The sequence below is a fragment of the Carcharhinus amblyrhynchos genome, chromosome 11 (genome assembly GCF_965287045.1).
Source record: "Carcharhinus amblyrhynchos chromosome 11, sCarAmb.v2.hapA, whole genome shotgun sequence".
NCBI lineage: Eukaryota > Metazoa > Chordata > Chondrichthyes > Carcharhiniformes > Carcharhinidae > Carcharhinus > Carcharhinus amblyrhynchos.
The window spans coordinates 71,277,024-71,304,929 of record NC_137334.1 but is presented as its reverse complement, the minus strand read 5'-3'; the positions used below and the strand labels follow the sequence as shown (position 1 = coordinate 71,304,929).

The 27,906-nt window shown below is 42.5% G+C and overlaps 1 protein-coding gene across 1 annotated transcript in view; it reads left to right on the top strand.

Moving 5' to 3' along the window:
- The window catches only part of LOC145350212 (low-density lipoprotein receptor-related protein 1-like), a 1,564,930-nt gene that overhangs the window by 852,946 nt on the left and 684,078 nt on the right, over positions 1-27,906 (top strand). The window contains exon 15 of the mRNA XM_080199274.1: positions 25,423-25,545. Coding sequence (XP_080055400.1) covers positions 25,423-25,545 — 123 coding nt within the window. The remainder of the gene's footprint in view (positions 1-25,422; positions 25,546-27,906) is intronic.

The window sequence follows — 27,906 nt, the reverse complement described above, 5'->3', positions numbered from 1 at the left end:
ATATGCACAGTATGTCTTTTTACACACACTGCCTCCATGAGCAAGAGCTCGGGACAGGAGTGGCAAGTGGGAAGCAACAAAAGCGTTAGAATATGGGCACGAGAGAGAGGGAGACAAGCGAGAGGCGGTTAGAGGCAAGTGACAAGTGAGAGGGAGTGGGATGCAGTAAGCAGGAAGTAGTGAATACATGGCAGAGGTAAGTGAGAAGCAGCAAGCAGGAAGGAGAGTGAAGTGGCAAATGGGAGTTAAGTAGAAAGAGTAAGAAGTTATTATGTGCAACAACTTATTAAGAGCAGAAAGTTGAAAGAGGATTTTTGGGCCAGTGAGATTGAAGGCAGACAACAGGATTTTAGTGCAAAAATTATAGGTCAGGAACATAACCCACCCTTTATGATATGATTTTTTATGAGAAAACAATGTTTGTTCAGTACATTTTAGTGCATCATTATTCAGGAACACTTCTGGAATATTAAGTGAGGGATAGCTGCATTTAAGTCCAGTGATTCCAATGTTCTACATGAAAAGGGTAAAAATGACCACGTGCCAGAAATGCTTCCTTCAGTCAAAGGAGCAAGAGGGGCCTGGTGCTGGGAGCAGAACAAATTTTGGTTAGTGTAAAGCCAAAGTGAGGCATTGTTCAGGGTATAGAGGAATGTTGGGTGCCCAGAAATCAGGAAGTCCTGGAACTGAAACTTTGATATGACTGGAAGGCAGAGTGAAGGAGGTATGGCGCTTTCAAAATAGTTGGAATCTGCAGTTGTCTGGGAAAAGTGAGATCCTGAAAGGGAGGCCAATAGCTCTGACCAATGAGCTAAAAAGCAGACAGAGGATTTGGGATCAGAGCTAGGAGTGTGGGCAATCAGGGTCAGGAGTGGCGGGCGTTAACAGTATGGGCAATTAGGGGTGGTGGAGGTTGGGAGCGTGGATATTCAAGGTGGCGGGAGTTGGCAATGTGGGTGATCAGAGGTGGTGGGGGTTCACAGTGTGGGTGATTAGGGGCAGTGAAAGTTGACAGTGTGGGCAATTAGGAGTGATGGAGGTTGATAGTGTGGGTGATTAGGGGTGATGGAGGTTGGGAGTGTAGGTATTCAATGTGGCGGGGGTTGGTACTGTGGCTGATCAGAGGTCGTGGGGGTTGGCAATGTGGGCGATTGGGGTGGTGAGGGTTGACAGTGTGGGCAATTAGGGCTGGTGAAGGTTGGGATTGTGGGTATTCAAGGTGGCAGGGAGTTGGCAGTGTGGGTGATCAGGACATGGGGATCACATATCAGTTATCAGAAGTGTAGAAGTTTGGGGGTCAGAGTTCAGAGATTGGCTACCACAGGATCAGTGCTTGAGTCTCAACTATTTACTATTAATTCTGATGATTCGGAGCAGGGGGGCTGGCGGGGGGTGGCAAGGGTGTGGGGGAGGGGGAGGGTGGTTGAGTATAATGCATCCAAGTTTACTAATGATACAAAGCTAGCTATCTAAAGGATGCAAGCAGGTTCAAAGGGATGTAGTGCAGGTAAGTAAGTGGATGACCTAAAAGCCATTAGAAAGAGCATTGTGTGGAGAAGTGTGAAAGTATCCACTTTGATGGGAAGGGTGGGGAGACTGGATTTTTTTAATGATAAGGTAAAGTGAATGCTGGCATTCAAATCGATTGGATAGTCTGTGCACAAATCACAGGAAGTTACTATGCAGGTACAATTTGGGATGTAAGTATTACAATAAAAGTTTGTTTCCCCCACATGGCTTTGACAAAGGATTATCTGGACTCAAAACATCAACTCTTTTCTTTCTTTACAGATGCTGCCAGAACTGCTGAGATTTTCCAGCGTTTTCTTTTTTGGTTTAAAAAAAAGATTTATTACAAGGCAATTGGAGCATAAGGTTAAGGAGGTTTTGTTGCAATCATGTGGAGCTTTAGTGAGACCACACTTGGAATACTGTGTGCAATTTTGATCTTTTTGCCAAAGGAAGAATATACTTTGGAGAAAGTACATTGAATTACAGTTGGATTCCTAGGAAAATAACTCTGCCCTATGTGGAGAGATTGAGTGCAATGAGCTTATATTCTCTGGAGTTTAGAGGGTTAAGAGTGATCTCAATGAAATGTGTAAAACTCTAATTGGGCTTGAGAGGCTGATTGATGAGTGGCTGGTATATTTTGGCTGGAGAGTATAGAATTAGTGTCATCATCTTAGGATTCAGGACTGAGAGAAGGGGAAATAACTTTACTCAATGGGTTGTGAAATTTTGGAAATCTCTCCCCCATGTGGTTGTGTCAATGAGATTCAAAAGATTGATGTATTTTTTGTGACTCAGGGAATTGAGGAATATGTAATATAATAATAATATAATACACGCTGGGATCGTTTATGACTTACCTGGATAGTCACATGAGCAGACTGTGATCGGAGGGATACAAACGAATGGTCTAGTTGGACCAATGAGCGGCGCAGGTTTGGAAGGTCGAAGGGCCTGTTTCCTGCGCTGTACTGTTCTTTGTTCTTTGTACAACTCTCCAGCTGGAACTTGAACGCCTAAGTGAAAGAATTCCTCTGACCTTGGACTCTGGAACTTGTGCAAATTCATATAAATTTTTTTTCAGGCTCTGTACTACAAAACTCCTCTCAATTCCTTCTCACCCCACCCCTCAACCTTTGCATGCACGCACAGTTAGAGTGGAACTTTGAGTAGCCATCTTAACTGTTCAGCAGAGAAAAGATGTAGCCATAAGGACAAAGTTTTGAACATACAGTATTGGGTTTCTTTTCATAGAATCATAGAATCATAGACTCTATGATTCATGTTGCAGGAACCCAACACAGCCCACTAATAAGTAGTGTGAGGGCAAGCGGGCAGTGTTATGGAGAGAGGAAAGATATGACTGGACGATGGTTTTCAGAAGACTCCCACCTTCCAAACATTTAACCTCATGATCAAGCACTGAGTGCCTGTGATTGAAGGACCCCACCCAAGGAAGTGATGAAATGGTTCCCTGATTTGTAGCTGCCATGCATATCAAATAGCAGAAGACCAGGCCTATCCAAGAGCAGTGGTAGCCACTGCTATCCAGCTGAGGGCCTCAATATGCAGCCGGGGTTTAGAGGGAGAAAGATGGGCCTTTCCATCCATAACTTAATTCTAGCAGAGATGGAAGCATTCAGATATGTCACTGTCCCACCTAACCAAACACATTCCCCACTCCTGAAACAGCAGAAGGTTCTGCCCTTTCTCACCATTAGTTTAGTTTTATTTATTAGTGTCACAAGTAGGCTTACATTAAGGCTGCGATGAAGTTACTATGAAAATTGCCTAGTTGCCACACTCTAGTGCTTGTTTGGGTGCACTGAGGACGAATTTAGCATGGCCAGTGCACCTAACCTGCACACCTTTTGTACTGTGGGAAGAAACCGGGGCACCCAGAGGAAACACATGCAGACACGAGGAGAATGTGCAGATTCTGCACAGATAGTGACCCAAGCCAGGAATCAAACCCAGGTCCCTGGCACTCAGAGGCAACAGTGCTAACCACTGTGTTCTCATGCTGCCCATGACTGAGAGTAACTTCAGATTTATTAACCGAATTGTTAAAGCTACGCCAGCTGCTGCGGTGGGATTTGAATCCATGTCCCCCCAGCATTAGCTTGGGCCTTGGGATTATTCACCCAGTGACATTATCACAATAGCAATGTCTCCTGATCTGGCTTACTCCTGTTCCTGTTTCTTGTTCTTGTCTTGTTATGGAAAGCCCTGCTGCTGCAAGTTTACCAAGGCTTTGTGGCCCCTCTATGAGTAATTACAGCAGTGGCACTTGCCAGAACATGAGGTAGAATTTGCACAGCAGCCACAGCAGCGTGACTCATCAGAGGGATTCTCGTGCTGTCGTCCTCAACAGCAGCTGAGCGCAACCATAATTTTTATGCAGTGACATTTGGTAAAAATGATACGACAAGGTGAGTTAGCAGGAGATGTAAAAACGACAGGTACAATCCTTCAAACAAGTTAATTGCCATCAAATAACCAGTTTTAGTTTTGTATCCCAAGTAAAAATCTACAGATGCTTTTCTGATTCATTATTATTCAGTAATCTCTAAAGTTGTGAAACAATTTATCTCTCAAAATTGCAGCCAACATGGTGTTCAATTGCTGGAAGCACTCTGTACAACACCTGACACCTGTACTGTTTGGGCCTGCATGTGTTATTTGGCAGATTCACTGATACTTTAGTTAAAATTGCATTGGCCCACCAATTTTCTGACTTTTTAAAAATTTGATTTGATTTATTATTGTCACAGGTATTGATGTACAGTGAAAAGTATTGTTTCTCGCCCACTATGCAGACAAAGCACACTGTTCACAGAGGGGAGAGGGAAAGGACAGGGTGCAGAATGTAATGTTACAGTCATAGCTAGGATGTAAAGAAAGATCAACTTAATATAAGGTAGATCTATTCAAAAGTTTGCTGACATCAAGCCACAGATTCTGGTTCTAAAATGCACTCTGCCCACCATTAGCAGTTTATCCCAACGCTAAAACATGCTCCCTGGTAAACAAAATTGGCATCGGACAGAGAAATGTCAAGATCACATCGTGAACCATCTCCCAGTCTGACTGCCATTTTAGTTACCATCTGCCCCATTCTCATTTGGGATGAGCAAATCTAATTAAATGCCTGAAAAGCCATGGAGAGTTGGTTCAACATTTGAGGATAATCTAAAAAATGGCAACCAGTCTCGAGCAAGGAGTGTGGAAAAGATTAAAAATATAACACTGTGCTCTTTGTGTTGTTTGAAGAGATGGTAGCTGTTAAATTGAAAGGAGCTGAAGTAGAACTTCAGACTAACACAACTCCCGCAGTGGTAAGAATTACTCATCAAGCCCTTTTGGCATATTTGAGTGCCAGATTACACAGGGAATTGAAAATCATGAAGCTGTGTCGGAATTATATGGGCAACCTTGCTTTGAGGTTAAAAACGGCAAGTTGACAAAGACAATTTATTCTCAAATCTCAGTCAATTAAAATGTGATGGATTTTAAAACTTAAGTGAATATTGTTTCCATGTCACCAAATAGTCTGTTTCTTTTTGACACCTGAAAACATTAAAAACCAACATATCTGGAGAGTTAAATTGGCTTAGGAATTATCCTTTGTTGTTGATGATGTTTCCAAGGAAGTTCTTGGATGCCTTTTGTTCCTTCATTTTTGTTTTTTAAAATTATATGGTTACAAGAAAACTGCTAGCGGCAGAGAGCATATATCAAAGATATCATTGGAATTGGGAAAGTGACTACTGAGGTTTTGGTTCATAGTGACACTAAGTGGCCAGTCCATGAAAGTGCACTGTGACAGTTGACATGTTAAAATCAAATGGAAAATGTTAGCATAGCAGTTTACAATAGTGCATCCTGACAGAAAAAAACATCCAAAATATCCTGCAAACCAGCAGGACGCAAAGCTTGAAAACAGGAGCGTGCACCCTATGCAAAAAAAAACAATGGCATATAGATTTTATGCTCATATGGGGATGGAAGGTCTGCTTTTCCCATAATTAGGGCAAAGTGCTGATGAGATTTTAACGATTGGACAAACAATGACACAAACCATAAGAGATAGTCCTCTAAATAAATGCCAGTGAAACGACAGAGGGCAGACTAGGAAAGAATAGATCAGAGGGATTGGAAAAGGTCACACTGACATAGTCAAAGTGGCAGATGAGCTTCTGATCTTTTTTCCAAATTCAAATCAACACAGAGCAAAACAATGCCATTCAGCTATTTGGTAGTTTCATCCAATTCAGTATGAGACTTAAAATAAGTAAACATATTCAAATCAAAGCCAGATACTGAGATGTTGGAGTAAGAAAACATCTTTCTAACTGTAATCACGTTAATAAAATTATACCTTTAAACAGAACCATGCAATCAATAAACAGGTTAAATTCATATTACTTAATAGGCCCCCTTCACAGCCTTGCCTTCATAGCTACCCTTCAGAGCTCCGCCCCTTCATGACTATCACTCAGGCCTCACCCTGACAAGCCTCACCCCCTAGGCACTGTCCCTGGCACACTGACAGTGCCCAACTGTCCAACTGACAATGTCCCTGACAACTCAGGGAATTCAATGATATCTGATACCCTCTCACCCCGCCCCTACCCTTATGTCCCCACAAGTGTGGCCATGACACCTAATCTCTGCAAGTGAAGACCAGCAGTTATTATTGCCACACCCGAGGATTAGAAGATCCCAGGAGCTGGGAGAATACAGCGTTGAAGGGGCTACTTTCAATATGCTAATCATTCTCACGCCCTACCTGGGTGAGATTTGGTTTGTGCCAGTGGCAAGAGGCCGGGTGATAGCAAACCATTTGGGCCATATGCAAAAATCTTTTTTCCAAAGATTAGCATGATCTGCCCCCTCAGAGCCATCTTCCCTCTGTTGACCACACTGGCTACAGTCCTCTGTCTTAGTGAGACCTTTCTCTCTCCCTCTGAATATTGAGAAACTCAGGGATCAAAAGTCTGTCCACAGTTGCTACTCCTGCTTATGTTTTCATTTGTGAACACTTTGCTCTTTACTCCCTTTAAGCCTCAACCTTGGCCTCCCTGTTCCCATGGTAACCAAGCCACATACACACACACACACACACACACACATACATATTTATTGTCAGGTATAAACCATAGTGATCACAGGCCATTTGGTGGAGGAGAGGAGGGGTGGTGGGTGCCGGCATTGACTGTGTAGTTGGTGGGGGGGCGGGGGGAGCACGGGGCAGCGGAGAGGTCAATGATTGGTAGGAAGGAGAAGGTGTCACTTCTGACTCTGTTGGGGGCGCGGGGCGGGGGGGGGGGTGGGGGTGGGGGGTGGGGATGTTGGGGAATGCAGCCAATGATCTGGGAGGGGATTTGCGTGTCAGTTTCGACTATGTGGAGAAAGGGAGGCAGACAAATGGGGCCAGTGTTCAAGGGGAGGCGGTAGTGAATACCAGCTCCAATCGGGAGGAAGGATATGAGCCCTTGAGACCATCGTAGCGGGCTGGGAGTAAGGTTTATTGCAGACCTGTTTGGAACACCCTTTAAACGTGGTGCTCCGATCTCAGTGCAGCCGGGCTTTGCTGGTGTGTTGAGGCCTCGCCCATCCCACATGATGATGTGAAACATAGCCAGGATTTTATTTTGCCAGAGTGTTGTAAGATCTGAAGAGAAACAGGCTGGTTTGCTCACCAAAAACAACACACTGCCATTTTCAATAAGATTTTGCCCAATGTCACTCAGCCCTACTGGCTAATAAGAACATAAGTGTGACAGCCGGACTTCCAAACCTGAACCATCTAGGCCCAATGGATGAATTTGCTTCTCACTCACAAAATAACAAGTGTTCATCAGCAAGGGATGCCCAGCATTCTTCTACTTAAAAGGCCAAGCACCCAGCTTGCAGGTAGAGAGTCATTTTGAGTAACTATTGCCAATGCAGTCTCTGGAAGTACTCTTGAGTATCTTTGCCAGATAACTTGGTGAGTGTATGCATTTAGCAAGGATTATTGCTAAATCTACGGAGAGGGCAGAAGATCTGGTGAACTGTCCACAGAAAAGCTGCAGTAAATATGGGGCTACAATTGCCATAACTCTGGGTCTGCAATGCGACCGAGAAATCGAGCAGAGACATTAGAATGGACATTTCTGAATGATGTCATATGCCAATTCCTCCCTCCTTCTTGATGGTGGCAAGACTCTGCCTAGTAGAGCAAGCACTGCACACAGTATCTTGATGTGCCTTCCCATCAATGCTTCCCTGTACTCTTCCCCTTTGGCATTCTTACTTGAACCCTCGGCAGAATAACTTCACTGTGACTTCACACTCCGCAGAGCTGGTAAATCCTTTCCCTCTAGCCTGGCTGCAACTCACTTATTCTCTCAACAACTCACTCAGTACCTGAACCAGTGTCTGCAAGAGTCAGATCAATGAACTCTTCTTCAGTGCTCTGCTGTTGTACCTTCTGTCCCTTCCTCCTGCATATTCTACAACTGAGCACGTGGCAGTTATTAGGCGTCAGAAAGCAACAAACCAAAAAGAGCAGATTGATGTGAGTTAGGGTTGAGTAGGGAGCAAGAAATCCCTGGTAACATGGTCGGCAGCCGGATGCTTGTGCTAAATAGCAGAATGAGGCTGAGTTTGGAGTTCAGGAGGATCATAAGGCAGGAATATACCACCATCTTCAATGTTTTAATGATGCTGGATGCCACAGGCTCTGCTGCAACTGGGCCCAGAATGCAGAGAGCCTAATCCTTCATCGGGCTTTGGAGATACAGGCACTCTTGTTCTACTGTTTGCCATCTGGTCCTTAAAGAAGTGGCAGAGTATCATTAATTGTGTTGCACTGTGTTTTGGTGATGTGCCTGCCAGAGCTGAATATCTGGAAATCATTGGAAGCAGTGAGAATTGCGTGTAAGGATGGGGATGAGAAAAAATAACAGCCATGATTGAATGGTGGAGCAGATTTGATGGGCCGAGTGGCCTAATCCTGCTGCTATGTCTTATGGTAAAGCTGGCATCATTGTTAGGTGCATGAGGGTGTCATGGAGTATCTGAATGTTAGGCTTAGGTACTCAATGCCAGGGGGCTGCTGCTACATAAATGATAGAAAAATGGTGCATAAAGCAGCATGAACGGTTGATTGTTTGTTTGATACGAGTTACCATGTGAAGATACATTAACTTTGACTATCCATAGAAGATCATTAGACTTTTAGCACTGCTGTCAAGTTCATGGATCTGAGCACAGTGACTAGACCTCCCTGGGTACATGATTTCCTTCTTCTGAGGATGGTCTTTAAAATGCCCTCCCCCATCTACCTCCAGTAATAAGACTTCCTGAGCTGTAACTGGCACTCTGGGTCTGATCCTTTTGCTGCTGTTGTGTTTTATTTTCTATATTTTAAAGTGTAGCAATATTATTTGCTGCAGTTTTCCCTTAAGAGGGACAGTCTTCCTTTGAGAACCACAGGCGACCGCACTATGTGCTTTTAGCAGAATGCTCCTCTGCACCCTTATAGAGCAGACTGCATTTTGCAGATACCGGCCACACACCATGATCATAGTAATGAGGCAGCTCCAGAAAATATACCCCGCTCCTCCTCCCACAGGGAACCACACAGGCATGTCAAAGTCACAACCCTCCTGTCCAAAAGCTGTATTAGGCCAATTTCTATCCTATTGTGTCCCAGTTAAAATAGATTCATAAGCACTTATTTTGGCTTTTGCCTTGAACCTCCTTGCATGGTGTTGCATACTGTGCCTTTGGCAGATGGATGTCACAAATTTAAGTCCACTTTAAAAAAAAGGCTCATGATAAACGAGGTGAAAGCTATCAGGTACGAACAGCTTGGGACTTTAATTTTTTGTGCTGAAGATTTTATTTTCTCTAAGTATTGGGCTTTTTTCAGTCTTTTATACACATGCACACTGTAATGAGCAAATTATGACACATTGCAGCACTTGTGAGTGCTATGGAAAATAAATCAAATGACTTTTAATTTCCTTCCTCCCCAGCAAAATAATGCAAATGATTTTCAAAACAATATTAGTGTTTTCATTAAGGGCATCATCTTGTTTGAATGCTGCTTGCACTGAAATTCATAATAATTGTGCTTTAACGGTATATGCATTACAATTATATCATCCCCTTCTTTGTTTAATCGCTATCATTAATTCGAGCAATTCTATTATTAGTTACTTATAACCAATTATACGGGATTGTAATTTTGTAATGAGATGCTGCTCAGATTAGCCATGGTTGGAAGGTTGATGAGTTTTGTCCATTTGATAAACTGCTTGGTGTTAATTTTATCAGCTTCAGTCATGTAAACATCATTGAACCCTTGCCTTTAGGTCACAAAATTATACTTTGTCTTTCACCCCAAGACTTAAGTAGATGTATAAAGCTGGAGTTTCAGTGAAGCACTGAGAGAGCTCCGAACTGTTGGAGGTTCTTTCCTATGAATAAAACATTAAACCAGGGCTAGATTTGATTCCTAGTGTTATTTGAAGATGCTATTAAAGAACAATCAAACATCTCCCCCATTTCCCTGGTCATCATGCCTTCCTCAACCAAAATCATCATACAAAAAAAAGAACATTATATATTGGTTTATTATTGTCACATGTATTGGGATGTAGCAAGAAGTATTGTTTCTTGTATGCCATACAGACAAAACATACCATTCATAGAGCACATAGGAGAGAAGGAAAGGAGAGGGTGCAGAATGTAATGTTACAGTCATAGCTTGTGTGCAGAGAAGGATCAACTTAATATAAGGTAGGTCCATTCCAAAGTCTGATGGCAGCAGGGAAGAAGTTGTTCTTCAGTAGTTAGTAAGTGACTTCAGACTGTTGTATCTTTTCCCAATGGAAGAGAGTACGTCTGGGTGCCTGGAGTCCATGTCTGGTCAAAAAGTAAAAGTAAACCACTGTGAATGCTGTGAATCTGAAGTAAAATAGCAAATGCTTGAAACACAGCAGATTAAACAGAATTTGTGGAGAAAAAAGCAAGAGTTAATGTTTTGGGTCGATAACCTTTCATCAGAATTATTAGTCACTCATTTAGTTGTTGCTTATGGGGTCTGACTTTGCACAAATTGGTTGCTGTGCTCATCAACATTCCATCAATCACTCTTCTTCAAAGAATTGTGTTAGTGCTAAGTGCTGCGTTTCGAGGATTAATGATGAGGTCCTCTGGAAATACAAATCTTTCTAATACCCTTTTTATTCAGACTTGTACTCTATTTAAGATAATAGCAAAGGCCATCAAGAGCGAAGACTGTAGTTAAAAAAAAATAAATGTTAGAAAGCTGTCCTTGTTGCTCTGGGCATTCTATTGATGAAGTAATCATGTAGCTATTTGCTTTAAATTCAGTAGAATTCATCAGTGCTGGAATGCAATCAACCATAGTAAAAATCAACATCAGCCTTAATATTTATATCCGATATTCTCAGTAACACTGTGTGAATTCTAGTGCTATAGGCTTATATAGACAAAGAATACAAAATAACTTATAACTGATTATAAATGTCGAACATTTATTTATTTTTTTAAAATCTCCAGTATTAGATTAGAGAGGGGACTGCAGAGAATTTAAATGGAAAAGGTAAACGTTATATTATTTTAAGCAGGTTGCATTTTAGGATTGATTTATTCTGGTGGGCTAAAAACAAATTGTTACATGAATCAATAAAATGCCCATAGCAGCAATGAAAGATTTTTAATGCAGTGTACATTGTATTTCCTCTTCATTGCCTCTATTTCTACCCTTAGTCAGGCTCTTATAGAGAAGCAATGAAGTCTTGAGGATTATTTTGAAAAAAAAATTGGCCTTGAATAATTTTGCTATCTTGTGCACTTAGCGTGATGATTGCACAATGGAAAATTGAGGAAATTCACACTTTGGGGCAATCAACCACTTATGGGTTATGTAAGTACTAGCTGACTGGAAGTTCTCTCAAATAAAAGCAAAATACTGTGTAAGCTGGAAATCTGAAATAAAAACAGAAAGCGCTGGATAAACTCAACATCTCTGGCAATACCTGTTGAGAGAGAAACAGTGTAAATGTTTCAAACATGTATGACTTGTCTTCAGATGCTGTCAGATTTGCTGAGTTCATTCAGCATTTTCTGTTTTTTTTTGATGAAAGTCTCCTCATTCATTTCAGCCAGTCCCACCATCCAAATCCTGCAGTGCTAATTACAAGTATATGCCAGTCATTGACGCTAGGGACAAGGATTACCTGTTTCAGCATCACTGCTGTATTCTCAGTAATGTGCATTTGTACAATCACAGGGACAGATGATACCCTGATTACTCAGGTAGATAGGGGAAGTTTGAAAAACATGAGAACAAAACTTCAAATGCAGACTTCTGGCTTCTCAAAACCTCGCCTCAACCTATCTATCTTTCCATTCTACTCACTGAAATCGTTCCTAAATTAAAGGTGCTACACAAATACAAGTAGTTGCTGTCAATATTCCAGCCTGATGATGGAGAAAGAGGAGAATCATCAACTTTTTTTTACAATTTGCCAACATCTGATGTCCATCACTTGGACTGTTATGTCGCAATGACTGCTGTTGTTCTGGAGTCTCATGTAGGTCAGAGCAGGTAAGGGCATGTTCGGTGCAGACTTGAAGGGCTGAAGGGCCTGTCCTGTGCTGTAATTTTCTTTGTTCTTCGACAGCAGGTTTCATCCCTGGAAGGGCCCTTGTGAACCAGATGGGTTTTTCTTTTGACAATCAGTGATAGTTTCATGCTTACCATTTATGATGATGTGGAAACGCCAGCGTTGGACTGGGGTGGATGTAGTAAGGAGTTTCACAACACCAAGTGCTACCAAATAAACCTGTTGGTCTTTAACCTGGTGTTATGAGACTTCTTACTGTACCCAGTTATTGAGGCTAGCTTTCAATTCTGATTTTTCAATCCCATAGTGGAATTTGAATCTACGTCCTTACAGCATTAGGCCACTGCATTACTATCCCATCGATATTACTGCTGTCTCACTGCCTCTCCTCGTTAGTTTTATTCATTCATGGGACATAGGCTTGCTGGCTGTCTAACATTTATTGCCCATCCCTAGTTGCCCTTAAGAAGGTGGTGGTGAGCTGCCTCCTCGAAATGCTGCAGTCCACGTGATGTGGGTTGACTACCAATGCCATTAAGGAGGGAATTCCAGGATTTGGACTCAGTGATTGCAAAGAATGGCCAATATATTTCCAAGTCAGGATGGTGAGTGGCTTGGAGGGGAACTTGCACAGATGGTGTTCCCAAGTATCTGGTGCCTTTGTCCTTCTAGATGGAAATGGTTTTGGGTTGTAAGGTGCTGTCTAAGGATCTTTGGTGATTTTTTGTGTGGGAAGTGAAGATAAGGATGTAGTTTGACAGAAGCCAGCTGCCCACTGGCCGCTACCCTCTTGATGTGGGTATGCCGGCGTTGGACTGGCGTAAACACAGTAAAAAGTCTGACAACACCAGGTTTTAGTCCAACCTATTTATTTGATAATATACTCACAAGCTTTCGGGTTAGCCCCTTCGTCAGGTGAATGGAGAGTTCTGGCCTCAGACAGAGCATATAAAGCACAGACAGTTTAGAGATTACCGATTAGAATGCGAATCCTTACACCTAACCTGCTGTTCAAGACCTGAAGTGGCTGATAATGTGAGTGGAAGGAGCACTGATCACAGTTTAAGGAGATGTGTATTGTCTCCAGACAGTACAGTTATTGAGGTTTTGCAAACCCAGGCAAGTCACGGGGGTTACAGATAGTGCGACATGAACCCAAGATCCCTGTTGAGACCGTCCTCATGTGTGCGGAACTTGGCTATCAGTCTCTGTTCAGCGACTCTGCGCTGTCGTGTGTCGTGAAGGCCGCCTTGGAGAACGCTTACCCGAAGGTCAGAGGCTGAATGCCCGTGACCACTGAAGTGTTCGCCAACAGGAAGGGAACAGTCTTGCCTGGTGACTGTCGAGCGATGTTCATTCATCCGTTGTCGTAGCGTCTGCATGGTCTCCCCAATGTACCATGCTTCGGGACATCCTTTCTTGCAACGTATCAGGTAGACAATGTTGGCCGAGTTGCAAGAGTATTTACCATGTACCTGGTGGATGGTATTCTCACATGTGATGATGGTATCCATGTCGATGATCCGGCATGTCTTGCAGAGGTTGCTGTGGCAGGGTTGTGTGGTATTGTGGTCACTGTTCTCCTGAAGGCTGGGTAGTTTGCTGCGAACAATGGTCTGTTTGAGGTTGTGAATACTTACCCGAAGGTCAGCCTCTGACCTTCGGGTAAGCATGCTCCAAGGCGGCCTTCACGACACACGACAGCGCAGAGTCGCTGAACAGAGACTGATAGCCAAGTTCCGCACACATGAGGACGGTCTCAACAGGGATCTTGGGTCCATGTCGCACTATCTGTAACCCCCGTGACTTGCCTGGGTTTGCAAAACCTCAATAACTGTACTGTCTGGAGACAATACACATCTCTTTAAACTGTGATCAGTGCTCCTTCCACTCACATTATAAGAACATAAGAACATAAGAAATAGGAGCAGGAGTAGGCCATCCAGCCCTTCGAGCCTGCCCCGCCATTCAATAAGATCATGGCTGATCTGTTGTAGCTCAGTTCCACTTTCCCGCCCTCTCCCCATAACCCTTAATCCCCTCTCTTATCAAGAACCCATCAACCCGCTTCTTAAAAATATTTAGCGAGGCAGCCTCCACCACTTCAACGGGCAGAGAATTCCAGAGATTCACCACCCTTTGAGTGAAGAAGTTCCTCCTCAACTCCGTTCTAAACCGCCTCCCCTTTATCTTGAGGCTGTGCCCCCTAGTCCTACTGTCTTTTTTGAGCGGGAAGAGTCTCTCCACCTCTATCCTATCCATCCCATTCATCATCTTATACGTCTCAATGAGATCTCCCCTCATTCTTCTAAACTCTAACGAGTACAAGCCTAGTTTATTCAGCCTCTCCTCATAGCTCAATCCCCTCAACTCCGGTATCAGCCTAGTAAACCTCCTCTGCACTCCCTCCAGGGCCAAAATATCCTTATCAGCCACTTCAGGTCTTGAACAGCAGGTTAGGTGTAAGGATTCGCATTCTAATCAGTAATCTCTAAACTGTCTGTGCTTTATATGCTCTGTCTGAGGCCAGAACTCTCCATTCACCTGACGAAGGGGCTAACCCGAAAGCTTGTGAGTATATTATCAAATAAATAGGTTGGACTAAAACCTGGTGTTGTCAGACTTTTTACTGCGCTACCCTCTTGCCATGTGTTTGTCAGCTGCACCGGCCCTTCGATCGTTCCTCACACAGATAATTCTCTAACACTGTGCTGCCTTCCTTCTGACAATCTGCAACCTAGCTTCACTGGCAGAACTCCTCCGATATTGGCTGGGAAACAAGCTCAGCTCTGTTTTTACCTCTTTGCATCCTTCCAACTTGCCTCAAAGGATCTGGCTAACCTTGGCCAAGTCTCATTTAACTGATCACAGATGTGTTCCTCAATTTATAATCCAGACAGCACAGCAGAGATCCTTGAAAGTTCTACCAATTTCAGGATGTCACAGATAGCAGACACATGCAACTGTCACTATCAGAACAACCTTTTCTATTCGGTGAGTGGGAAGAGATGTCATTTGTTCAATGTACAGATTTTCTGTGATGCGTGACAGCAAGCTGATACACATCATGCAGTCAGGTGTCAAGATGCACTTAATCTTGGCTTGTGGACAACCATGTGAATGGAGGGATCCTGAAAGACAAGACCTAGCCTCTATTGCAATGGTTCATGATGCCAATGTGACAACTCAGAACATAGACAGAAAGATCTATATGGTCAAACTCTTTCAGTAACAAGGTTTACACTGAGGAGGACTTAAAGAACAGATTTTACTCCCCAGATAGGTCTGGTGGAATCCTGCAAAACATGCATTCAAAGACTAGCAGAAATCCTGAACCCTACACAGGTTTATGGAACAGGGAAACTCCAGTGTATCAGATGCATAACTACTTTCTCCAAACTATTTCCAATAGCTTCAAAACCTGTCAAAAATCAGATGTACCAGGCAATGTTAATCCAGCAATTCACTACAGCATCATCCTTACTTTGAGGTCTCTGCCCATGAGCTTGTGCCATACAACTCTGATGCTTCTCCTCAGCATCTACTCAGCATCGGACACTAACTAGTCTACACCATGGATCGATGGGTCTGCTATTTTGGATGAATCAGATAGTGGCTCTTCTTCTCCATCCCATTCATTCCTGAGCTGTTGCTGGGAGAGGGGAAGCAGGTGCCACCTATAAAGAAAAACTTTGAAGAAGAATTGTATTGGATCAGGAGTGAACAAGGTAGGGTAATAAACTGGCTTCACCCCCTCCCTCCTCCTTCCCTCCTCCTCCTCCCCAGGAACTTACACATCTTTCTCCATTGGCAAGAATTGTGCTCGTGCTTATCGCCTCTTCTTCCTCAGAGTCCTCATTTCCCAATGGAAGAACCATGGCGTGGCTGGATCTGTAAGTTGGAATGAAAAAAAGTGATAAGGAATGAACCTGATCCCCTTGAAATGAATGACAGGTGGGAAAGAAACTGAAGCTTATGTACACGGCAGCGTAATGGCACAGTGGTTAGCACAACTGCCTCACAGCACCAGCAACCCAGGTTCGATTGCCGGCTTGGGTCATGGTCTGTATGGAGTTTGCACCTTCTCTCTGTGTCTGCATGGGTTTCCTCCGGGTGATCCAGTTTCCTCACACTGTCAGAAAGGTGTGTGGGTTAGATGGATTGGGCGTACTAAAATTGTCCCTTAATGTCAGGGAAACCAACCAGGACAAATGCATGGGTGGGATTCTGGTTGGTGCAGACTCAATGGGCCAAATGGCCTACTTCTGCACTGTATGATTCTACTGCTGTCTTCAAACTAGCCAAAATATGATCATAGGTATTCAAATTACTCTTGATATACGGCAAGTCCCGCAGCCCTGCCTGAAGAATAGAGGCTGTAGCACAGTTCTAAAATGCTGCTTCGTTTCTCCTCATACATTTCTTGGAGGTTGAGCTGCTCATTTGCCTCTAATCGTAACATAGGCCAGGATTTGTGCCAGGTGATTTGCAACTGTCTTTGCGTGCAACTTTGTCTAAAGTTGAACAACAGGCACTTTTTAAAAAAGCTGGCCTAGTAGCAATGTCTCTAACAATGAGAAAATGTAGAGCCATTATCATTAAAATTAGGTAGTTAGGTAATAGGTAAGTAGGCTGAATGCTGAACCAGTTAAATAGAGTTGAACTGAATAGCAAATCAATCACTAGTCTTAACTTGTTTCTTTCTGTGACATATCACTTGATATTTTCCAAGTTGTGATCTAACACTTGATTCAGTTGAAGTTTCTTTGCCATATTGTAATGTTGAGGAAATGAGGAAGGAATTCAGACTTCCCCATAAATTTGGTTAATTGCCCTGGATGCATAACAAAAGTTTTAACAAATGTGCACATCTTGGCTGGATGTATTTGGATAAATGATACCAATTACCTGCAGTTCACACGTCTTGTTTGCAGTAATGATGTGTTTATGGTCCAGAACACCATATTTACCCTTGAATTAACCGTACAATTATTCACCCACAAAATGTCAGCACTCAGCAGTTGATGCATATTTATTAGTGCAAATAACACATGAAAGGTTATGAGAAAACTGTTTTTGTTTGGTTGATTGCTTGGGAAATGATAATGTTGCATTCTAACCTTTAAGAATTACAAATAAGAACAAAAAAGTATGCTATTTATGTTTCTTAGTTATAATGCTAGGCAAGCAAAAGAAGAATTGCTGTCTGATAGATTAGAAATTTATATCCTACTGAAATAAAAGGCAATCATTTTGCAATCCTTCACAAATCTGTTGCAATCCTTTCAATATCCAGTGGCTACCCAGTGGCTTCCCCTCATCCTACATTTTTTAGCTTAAAACAGCTTTTTTTTAATCCTCCTATCATCATTCCATGTAATACCCCATTCCTTGAGGGTAAATTCCGAGAATTTTTCTTTGATGTTGTATGTTTGATGGTGTGTTTGTCATTTCTATGCCGTAGATGTTCTTTTTCCTTCTGAACAGAGACCTACAAAGAAGAGCAAGTCTCGTCACTTGAACAAGGCTTTGCTTTAAAATAGTTTACTTGAGTAAACATTGACTTAAACCATTGCTGACAATCTTTGATTTTTTAAAAAAATTTGCTTTGACTTATTATTGTCACGTGTATTAACATACAGTGAAAAGTATTGTTTCTTGCACGCTATACAGATAAAGCATACCTTTCATAGAGTGTGCAGAATGTAGTGTTACAGTCATTACCAGGGTGTGGCGAAAGATTAACTTAATTCAAGGTAGACCCATTCAAAAGTCTGACAGCAGCAAGGAAAAAGCTGTTCTTGAGTCAGTTGTACTTGTCCTCAGACTTCTGTATCTTTTTTCCGACGGAAGAAGGTGGAAGAGAGAATGTCCTGGGTGCATGGAGTTCTTAATTATGCTGGCTGCTTTGACGCGGCAGCGAGAAGTGTGGACAGAGTCAATGGATGGGAGGTTGATTTGTGTGATGGATTGGGCTACATCTACAACCATTTGTAGCTTCTTGCGGTCTTGGGCAGAACAGGCCTCAAACCAAGCTGTGATAAAACCAGAAAGAATGCTTTCTATGGTACATCTGTAAATGTTGGTGAGAGTCATAGCTGACATACTAAATTTCCTTAGTCTTCTGAGAAAGTAGAGACGTTGGTTGGCTTTCTTAACTATAGTGTCGGCATGGGGAACCAGGACAGGTTGTTGGTGATCTGGACATCTAGAAACTTGAAGCTCTCGACCCTTTCTTCTTCATCCCCACTGATGTAGACAGCGGCATGTTCTCCTTTACTCTTCCTGAAGTCGATGACAATCTCCTTCATTTTGTTGACATTGAGGGAAAGATTACTGTTGTCGCACCAGTTCACCAGATTCTCTATCTCATTCCCATACTCTGTTTCGTCATTGTTTGAAATCCAACCCACTACGGTGATGTCTTCAGCAACTTGAAAATCGAGTTGGAGGGGAATTTGGTCACAGAGTCATAGGTGTATAAGGAGTGTAGTTGGGAGCTGACAACACAGCTTTGTGGGGCACCACTGTTGAGGATTATTGTGGAGGAGGTTTTGTTGCCTGTCCTTACTAATTGTGGCCTGTGAGTTAGGAAGCTCAGGATCCAGTCACAGGGGAAGGGCTGAGGCCTAAGCCACGGACTTTGGAAATGAGTTTCATAGGAATAATGGTTGAAGGCTGAGCTGTAGTCAATAAATAGGAGTCTGACATAGGTGTCCTTGTTATCTATGTGTTCCAGAGTTGAGTGCAGGGCCAAGAAGATGGCATCTGCTATGGACCTGTTGCAGTGATAGGCAAACTGTAGTAGATCCAGGTAGTCTGAGAAGCTGGAACCTTATCGTGCCATGACTAGCCTTTTGAAGCACTTCATAATAATGAACATCAGAGCTACCAGCCAATAATCATTAAGGCACACTGCTTGGTTTTCCTTTGTTACTGGAATGGTGGTCGTCTTCTTGAAGCAGATAGGGACCTCAGATTGTTGCAAAAGAGATTGAAGATGTCTGCTTTTACTCTCACCAGCTGATCCACACAGGATCTGAGTGCTCATCCGGGTGCCCCATCTGGGCCAGTCAGTTTCTATGGGTTGACCTTCGAGAAAGCTGCTCTGACATCTGCAACCAGATACAGGTTGATCGAGGGCTTCCAGAGTGGAGGTCATGTTCTCGCTGACCTCTTGCTCAAAATGGATGGAGAATTGTGCTCATTAGGAAGGTGTGTGTTGGAGCTGGCAATTTTACATGCCTTGATCTTGTAGCCTGTTATGTCTTCCAGATCTTGCTATTGTCGAGGGGGAGTCGGTGTGGCTAGCCTGGGACTCTAGCTTGGTCCAGTACAGTCTTTTAGCATTTTTGATGGATCTCCTTAGATCATATTTGGCTTTCTTGTATAAGTCAGTGTTGCCTGACTTGAATGCCTCAGACCTGGAGTTCAGCAAGCAGCGGATATCCCTGTTCATTCATGGTTTCCGGTTGGGCAACACACAGATTTGCTTCTTTGTCTGGCTGTTTTATTTGTTTAAGCATAGGTTTATTTATTGGTGTCGGAAGTAGGCTTACATTAACACTGCAATGAAGTTATTGTGAAAATCCCCAAGTCGCCACATTCCGGCGCCTGCTCGGGTACACTGAGGGAGAATTTATCATGGCCAATGCACCTAACCAGCACATCTTTCGGACAGTAGGAGGAAACCGGAGCATCTGGAGGAAGCCTGCGCAGATACAGGGAGAACATGCAAACTCCACACAGCCAGCCGGAAATCAAACCAGGCTCCCTAGTGCTGTGAGGCAGCAGTGATAACCACTGTGCCACCGTGCCACCAGAGTGCAATTTATAATCTGAGTTTAGAGCTGCAGAGCAATTTTAATATTTTCTGTTGAAATGACTGAATATTTAGTGCAGTGAATATAAAATGGATTGTAAGCAGTAAGTCCATCAGCCAGGAACTTTACTCCTTCATGAATGTGTTAAGTACTTTTAGACAGCCTAACATAATTAGCATTTTGACTAAGTAGGGCACAGAGAATTATTTGAACTCAGAAGGTTCAGAGTTTAGAATCCTGCAATGAACAGGGTGTTATTTTCTTTGGAACATGGTAGGAAAGGCAGCTACATCATGTATGTGCACACACGTGTTGTAAGTGTCTTGGTAATTAACACCATGTGACATATTCAAATCTTTATTGTAAAACTTCAAATAAATTAAAATATTTAAGGCTGGCCAAAAAAACGTGGATCATAAAATTCAAAAGAAAGCCCTATTTAGAATTTGACCCTTTTGTGATGGAGCCCTCTCCAGACCTTGTTCTGAACAGACACGGTGGGGTAGTAGCCTGATAATTGGGGGTAGGGAAGAGGTGAGTGTGGTATGGGGCGGGGTACTGCTCATACTGATGGTGTGACAACCCTTCATAGCCCAGGATCTATCACAGGGCAGTCTTATAATACAGTTCTCAGGTTCTTACGAAACTGCTGTGTTAGGACATTATTGGGTGTTCTGCACACAAAACATGACTCGCCCAGGGTCTGCTGACAATCTGACTGCAGAAGAGCCCAGCTATAGATAAGTTTTAAATTATTTTTATGGGCTTGAAGGGGAAGAATTGCCCCTATATATTCCATTAAAGCAACTGGTCTACATTCCTATCAGCCAGCCCCCAACATCACCATGATAGAGTAGTCTTTATTCTTCTTCCTACTCCTAGGCCCAGAGTTAACATGGATTCAGAAAAGGTTACAAAACCACTGATTTGGAGCGGAATCTTCCCAAAAATGCACAGATTGTTGGCGCAGACGATCAAACCACTGTGAAGCTCACAGGCTGTTCAGTCAGCTTCAGTCGCCAACATGCTGCTTTTTAAAAGGGGAAGCGGGAATCAGTCAACTGGAAGGACTGGGCCCAAAGGAGCTGGCAAGGCTGGAAACCCCAATCCCACCCCAGACATCGGGACCCCCTACCAAGAATCGGCTGCTAATTCCTGGCCATGGTGTCTGCAGTTTGACTGCCCCAGGAGAAATGCGAACAACACAGCATTGACCTCTGTGCTATGTTTGTTGAACTGATCAAGTCTCCAACACAGTCAGCTGTGAGGGCTTTGGAAGGTAGTCCTGATTCATCTCAATGGTTTAATAGTTCCATGGCAGCGTGCGCAAACATTTGATGGATTATGGTAAGCCTTCTGACGCATTTCCAGTCCTAATGGAATTGAGCAGGGCTGCTGATTAAAATATGCAGCACATATTTGGCTTATTTTTCTGCCATGCTTTTTGAGGCCTTCCATGCCTGTCATCGTGGAATCAGAATCAGATATTGCCTGAACGTGAAGCTGTTTAGTCTGAGAGGACTCCCGGCAATGACCATGGTTGCCAAGGACATTCTACGCGATTTCCTGTTTGCTGATGGCTGTTCACCAGCTGCTAGATCGCAGCTGGACCTGCGACACAGCATTCTTCTCCAATGCATATGACAACTTTGGCCATATGATCAAAATAAAATATTACAAGTGATGTACCAGGCTGCTTCAGAAATGCCCTGACTCAAGCCCAATGTTTCAGTTCATGATCAGAACCATTGGCAGCAAGTGAGTTTGTTTATCTCAGCAGCACATTCTCTTGCATTGTTCATATTGATCACGAGATGTGCAGGATTTGCCAAAGCTAGTGTAGCTTTGTCTGTCATCAAACAACAATGTGAGGATGAAGAGAAGAAAGTCTACCTACCAAACTCTATAGAGAAATGATCTTCCCCGCTCTGCTCTATGCATACAAGACTTAGAACTGTGTACGAGGGCCATGCCATGAATCTCAACCACTTCCATTTGAGCTGCTGTTGGAGACTTTTGAAAATCAGATAACAGGACAAAATATCAGATGCTGAGATGCTCATCTGAGTTGGGATACCAAATATCCCCACCAGTTTGAGACAGTCACCTGAGTTGGGTTGTCCATGCAGCCAGAGTACGATACTTGCCTACAAGGTGAAGCTTCTGATATACGCTGACATGGTGGTCAAAGAAAGTGCTTCAAGGACACTCTGAGGGCTTCCCTTTGGAGTTTGGATATTGACCTTGATTCCTGTGGGAAGCTGACCCTGGATTATTACCCTTGATGCAACCAAATTAAAAAAAAAACGGTGTGGCCTCCTTTGAAAGAAAAGTGCATGTTACAGGCAGAAAAAAAACATGAGGAGGGGTAATCCTGAGCTAATAGCTCAATCATGTAGCATCCTACCCTAGTTGCAGAAGAGCTTTCAGGGCTCAGATTACAGTAGCCACATGGAAGCTGACCAAACCTCCTTTAATGACTGACATGAACATTCTTGCCTTGAAGGAATGTTCATCTAGCCAGTCGCCCCAATACCACTCAGAATGGAGCAGGAGGGATTGGAAATTTAATCCATTGTATTTAACATACATTATCAATATTAAATACAATATAAGTGAGAAATTTGTATAAAAATCAAACTTTCCAATTGTTTATTTAAAATAAGAAAGGATAAAAAAGTAAAATTATGATTTGCTACTCTAAATGTATATAAAAAAAAGTATTTATTAACGACCAAAGCATATTCATATTACAAGCAAAATACAACAGGTGCTGAAAATCTGAAATAAAAGTAGAAAATGCTGAGAAAACTCAACAGGTCTGGCAGCATCAGTGGACAGAGTTAATGTTTCAAGTCCATATGACTATTCTTAAGAGCTAAAGAGGGGGTAAAATGTGATAGATGTGGGAAGGTGGAACAAAATAAGAGATCAGGGATAGGTAGGAGCTTGGAAAGATTTAACAAAGATGTTATGAACACAAGACAAAGGGAGTGTTAATGGTTACATTTAAGATTAAAGAAGGTGCTGATATTGGCATAAAGGTAAGACGGCAGACTGTGTGAACAAAATATTGATAAAATAAAAACGTATTAGGTATAATAGCTTTAATGTGATAAATAATCCCAAAGTATTACCGGAGCTTTATAGAACAAAATGTGATACTGAACAATACAAAGAGAAATGTCAGAAAGACAAAAGCTTAGTCAAAGAAGCCGGTTTTAAGGAAGAAAGAGAGTCAGAGAGATGCAAGGATTGGATCTCACAGCTTAGGGCCAAGGCAACAAAGACAGAATTACTATCAAAGGAGCAGTTCAAACCAGGGATGCACAAGTGACCAGAATTAAATGAGCGCAGATATCTCTGAAGGTGGTGGGGCTGCAGGAAATTAGAGAGACAGTGCCATGGAAAGATTGGAGAACAGGGCAATCATTTTATAATCAAAGTGTTGATGGACAAGAAGCTGATATCGCTCAGCAAGTGCAGGGGTAACAGGGGAATAGTACTTGCTGTGAATTTTATTAAAGTCAGCAAAGCTTTGGTTACCTCAAGTTTACAGAATTTGGGAGATTAATCAGGTGCACATTGCAGTAGTTGATTCAAGAAGTGACAAAGACATGAATGATGGTTTCCTCTGGTTTCCTCCCAAAGTCCAATGATGTGCAGGTTAAGTGGATTGACCATGCTACATTGCCCCTTAGTGCCCAAAGATACGTGGGTTTGGTTGATCAGCCATGAGAAATGTGCAGGGTTACGGGGCTAGGACAGAGGGGTGGAGCGGGGTATAATGTGCTTTCAGAGTGTTGGTGCAGACTCAATGGATCGAGTGGCCTCCTTCTGCACTGTAGTGATTCTATGAATTTTTTGAGCTGAGATGCGGTGAAGTGTGTGATGTCATGGATATGGAAATAGGTCTTAGTGATGACATGAATATATAATTGTGAGCTCATTTTGGTTGAAACATGAAACCAACTGGTTTAATTTCAGACTGTTGTCAAAGGGATGGGGTGGAATTGATAGCTATGAAATGGAGCTTATAGCAAGGGCTAAAACAAAGACTTTAGTCTTCCTAATTTTTAATTAGAGAAAGCTTCTGCTCATTTTGCACTGGATATTGGACTCCAAATATGGACAAAAGAGCTGAACTTGGGGTGAGGTGAGAGTGACTGCTCTTGACATCAGGACAGCATTTGACCAAGTGTGGCATCAAGGAAGCCAAGCAAAACTGGAGTCAATGGGAATCAGGGGGAAAACTTTTCACTGGTTCGAGTCATACTGAGAACAAAGGAAGATGATTGGGGAATCACTTATCTCAGTTCCAGGACATCACTGCACTGATTCTTAAGTGCAGTCCCCTCGGCATAAACATCTTCAGCTGTTTTTGATGACCTTCCTTCCGTCATAAGGTCAGAAGTGGGGATGTTCACTAATGATTGCACAATGTTCAGCACCATTCCTGACTCCTCAGATGCTAGAGTTTTATATATCTATACACAATAAGACATGGGCGACATTCAGGCTTGGGCTGACAAAAGTCAAACAACATTTGCATCACACAGCTGCTAGGTGGTGACTATCTGAAATAATCTGAGAGAACCCAACCATTTCCCCATGATTTTTCAATACATTATCTTCACTGAATCCCCTACTACTAACATCCCGGGGGTTAGCACTAAGTAAAAACTGAACTGGACCAACTATATAAATACAAGAGTAAGTCAGAGCTGGGAAATCTGTGGTGAGTAATCCATCACAGGCACAAGTCAGTGTGAAGAAATACTCTCCACCTGCCTGGATAAGTGCAGCTACAACCACACTCGAAGCTTGACAACATCCAAAACTAAGCAGCCCACTTGATTGGCACACCATCTACCACCTTAAACATTAACTTCCCCTGCCATGAATGCACAGTAGCAGCAGTGCAGAAACTCACCAGTATTCCTTCAAGAGTGCTTTCCAAATCTGTCACCTGAACCATGTAGAAAGACGAGTGGCAGATGTATGGGAGTACCTCCAGCCTCTGAAAGTTCCACTCCAAACCACACAAAATTATGTCTTGGAAGTATATCACTGTTCCTTCACTGTTGCCTGGAACCCCCTTCTTAACAGCACTGTGAGAGTTCCTACACCACATGACCTGCATTGGTTCAAGAAGATGGCCCAGCATTAACTTCTCAAGGGCACTTAAGGCTGTGTAATAAATGTTATCCAAGCCAGAAATACCCACATCCCATGAAAGAATAAAAAAAGAGGTTAAGAGTGAAGTGATGATAGTTTACTTCAGGGGAGAAACAGAAGGAATCAGGAATGGGGTATGAAATGAGGTAATATGTGGAGAGTAATTAAGTGCAGAGAAAAGGTTCTAAACAAAGCATCTGTTAGCATGCATCACAATTTTGTAACTCTCATTTCTAATTTTGCACCCTCTCTTTCAGGTGAGAATTCAACTCGTGGGAACAATGGCGGATGCAGTAGCCTCTGTTTGATCATTCCCAATGGCAGAGTTTGTGCTTGTGCTGATGGTCAATATTTGGATGAGGACAATGTTACCTGCAAATGTAAGTCCACCATTTTGCATCTGTTCCCTTTCCATTTGATATAGTAGTTCATTGCTAATGTTATCCTTGTCTTATTACAATGATTTTTGAACTGGAAGTTTAGAAAATTTGAAATTTCTTTAAAATGTCTATGGAACCTGTAATTGATTATAAGAATATTTGAGAAGGACTTAAGAATTTACATTAACATAAAGGATCAGTCGTAAATTTCTTGGATAATAATACTCATCCATGTGAGCAGGAAACCCTCAACTTTCTTCCTATGGAAGCATTTCCAAGTCAAAATGCAGAATCCATGTACACAAAGTAGAGCTGCAGAAGGAGAGAACAGAGAAGGCATATTTACATGAAGCCCTGTGTTAACTACAGTTAAAAATGACTGAAAACTGAAGATAGAGTTAAGGTGAGATTATGAATTAGATAATTCCAAAGCTGTGCTTCAGTTTTGCCAGAGTTGAGCAGGCCGTTTAACAAAGTTTGTTAAAGGAGAAGGTAAGGAGGTCTCAGGGGAGCCCGAGTGTCTTGAGTCTAGCTAAGGTCGTTTTACAGAAGTTTGCTATTTGGGTGACGACTGTCCCCAGTTGGAGAGGAGCTACTGTTGCAGGCATCTCAAGGACCAAATCCTTTGAGTGAGAAAAGTGAGAAATCCTACTTTCCAGAAACAGAATTGGAAAGGCTGGAAGATTGTCATGTCATGTGACATTTTGCCAGGGAGTGATACAAATGCTTAAATATCTTGTGAGGTTGTTTTGTCCCATCTGCTATTCCATGTATAACTTATAGATCATACCAACTGCAATTTTCCTGTTAATTCATTATATGTGAATTCTGATTTGTGCCAAACTAATAGCTGCAAAAGAGTGGTATCCTGTTGGTAATTTCTTCATTTGAGAATTATTCAGTAAGTTCAGCTATTTTGGTTTACAGTCTGCCAAGGGGATCATAACATTGTTTTAATACCTTATTTCCTCCCTTTTGAATGTAAAGCTGTCTTTCATAAAGAGGCATTTTATTCTCGGATGTCAACACATAACCCAGATACTAAAGCAAAATGTTGTGAATGCTGGAAACTGAAATGAGTTCCAACAGAAGGTCATTCAACTAAAACCAGGGTTGCATTTTTCTCTCCTCAAATGTTAGCTGGCCTGCTGAGTATTTCCAACATTCACCGTTTTCATTCTGTAACCCTGCTGAATAAACAAAAAGGATTGTTGTACACTTACAACTGAAACTCAGTTTGTCCCTTTTTGTTATACTCCACAGTTACTGGTTCAAGGTAGATTAAACACAGGCATTTTGTGTAGTTGTGATTTCAGGATGTTCAGCTGCAGGGTAAGGAATTAATAGTGAATTATCCACTATCCTCACTGAACTGGAGTTTCTTATCATCACGGCAGGGGATATCCCACAGAAATTATCTGTTCTCAGATTGGTTCTAGCCAGGTATTATATGGCATTACAGAGAATAACAATGGACTTGGAGGTAGTGAGAAGATGATTAACTTTCCCTTTCCACCATGTTTAGGATAGGCTGCACTGGCAGATTTGCAACTGCAGAGGGCACACTTCCCGCACATGCAGTGTCTATAATGTCACTACCAGCGATGACCCAGCGAGCTGCCTGCATTAAAGATGGCACAGCTTAAACTTGGCTCTAAAAGAATAGTATTTTCAGTGTCACCCCATTCTTGGCTTCTTGCTGTCTCTTTGTTGTCATCGCCCCATCTATCCTCCCCTGCTCCCAATCCATCACCACCTCTTGCTGCCTCCCACTCACTGTTCCTCTCCAAAGCTCCCGCTGCCTCCTTCATGGCCAGTAAGCCAGCAGGAGGGGTTGGAGCATGGCATGGAGAGGAAGTGGCAACAGGATATAGCAAGAGGGTGGAGGTGGGCCAGGAGTGGGAGGGTGAGGGAAAGCAGGAGGAAGTTCCAATGAACAGTGTGTCACAACAATGATGCCAATGGTGGAGGGAACAGAGCATTCGCTGGTGAGCAGAATGAATGACAAGTTTTGGTTCCTGTTCTATATCAGGATTTTACGGTACTCAAGATGGGTTATTCCGTTAACCATAGTTATATCATAAACCAGGGAGGAATAAGTGCACAGATATCTGCCATCATTGTTTGTTCAAATATGTAAGAGATGTAATGCAAAATTGTTCAAAAGAAAGCACTTCTTTTGAAATTATAAACTTGACCGCATGTCCACATGGATTGAACCAGCAACAACTACTGGAACGTGAACTCAGGTGATTGTTTTATGTTAAAGAGAATCTATTTCAATAAAATAACACAATATGCATCAAAACAAACCTGGAACAATTAACAATTAAACAGTAAATATATACCAGTTCACATATT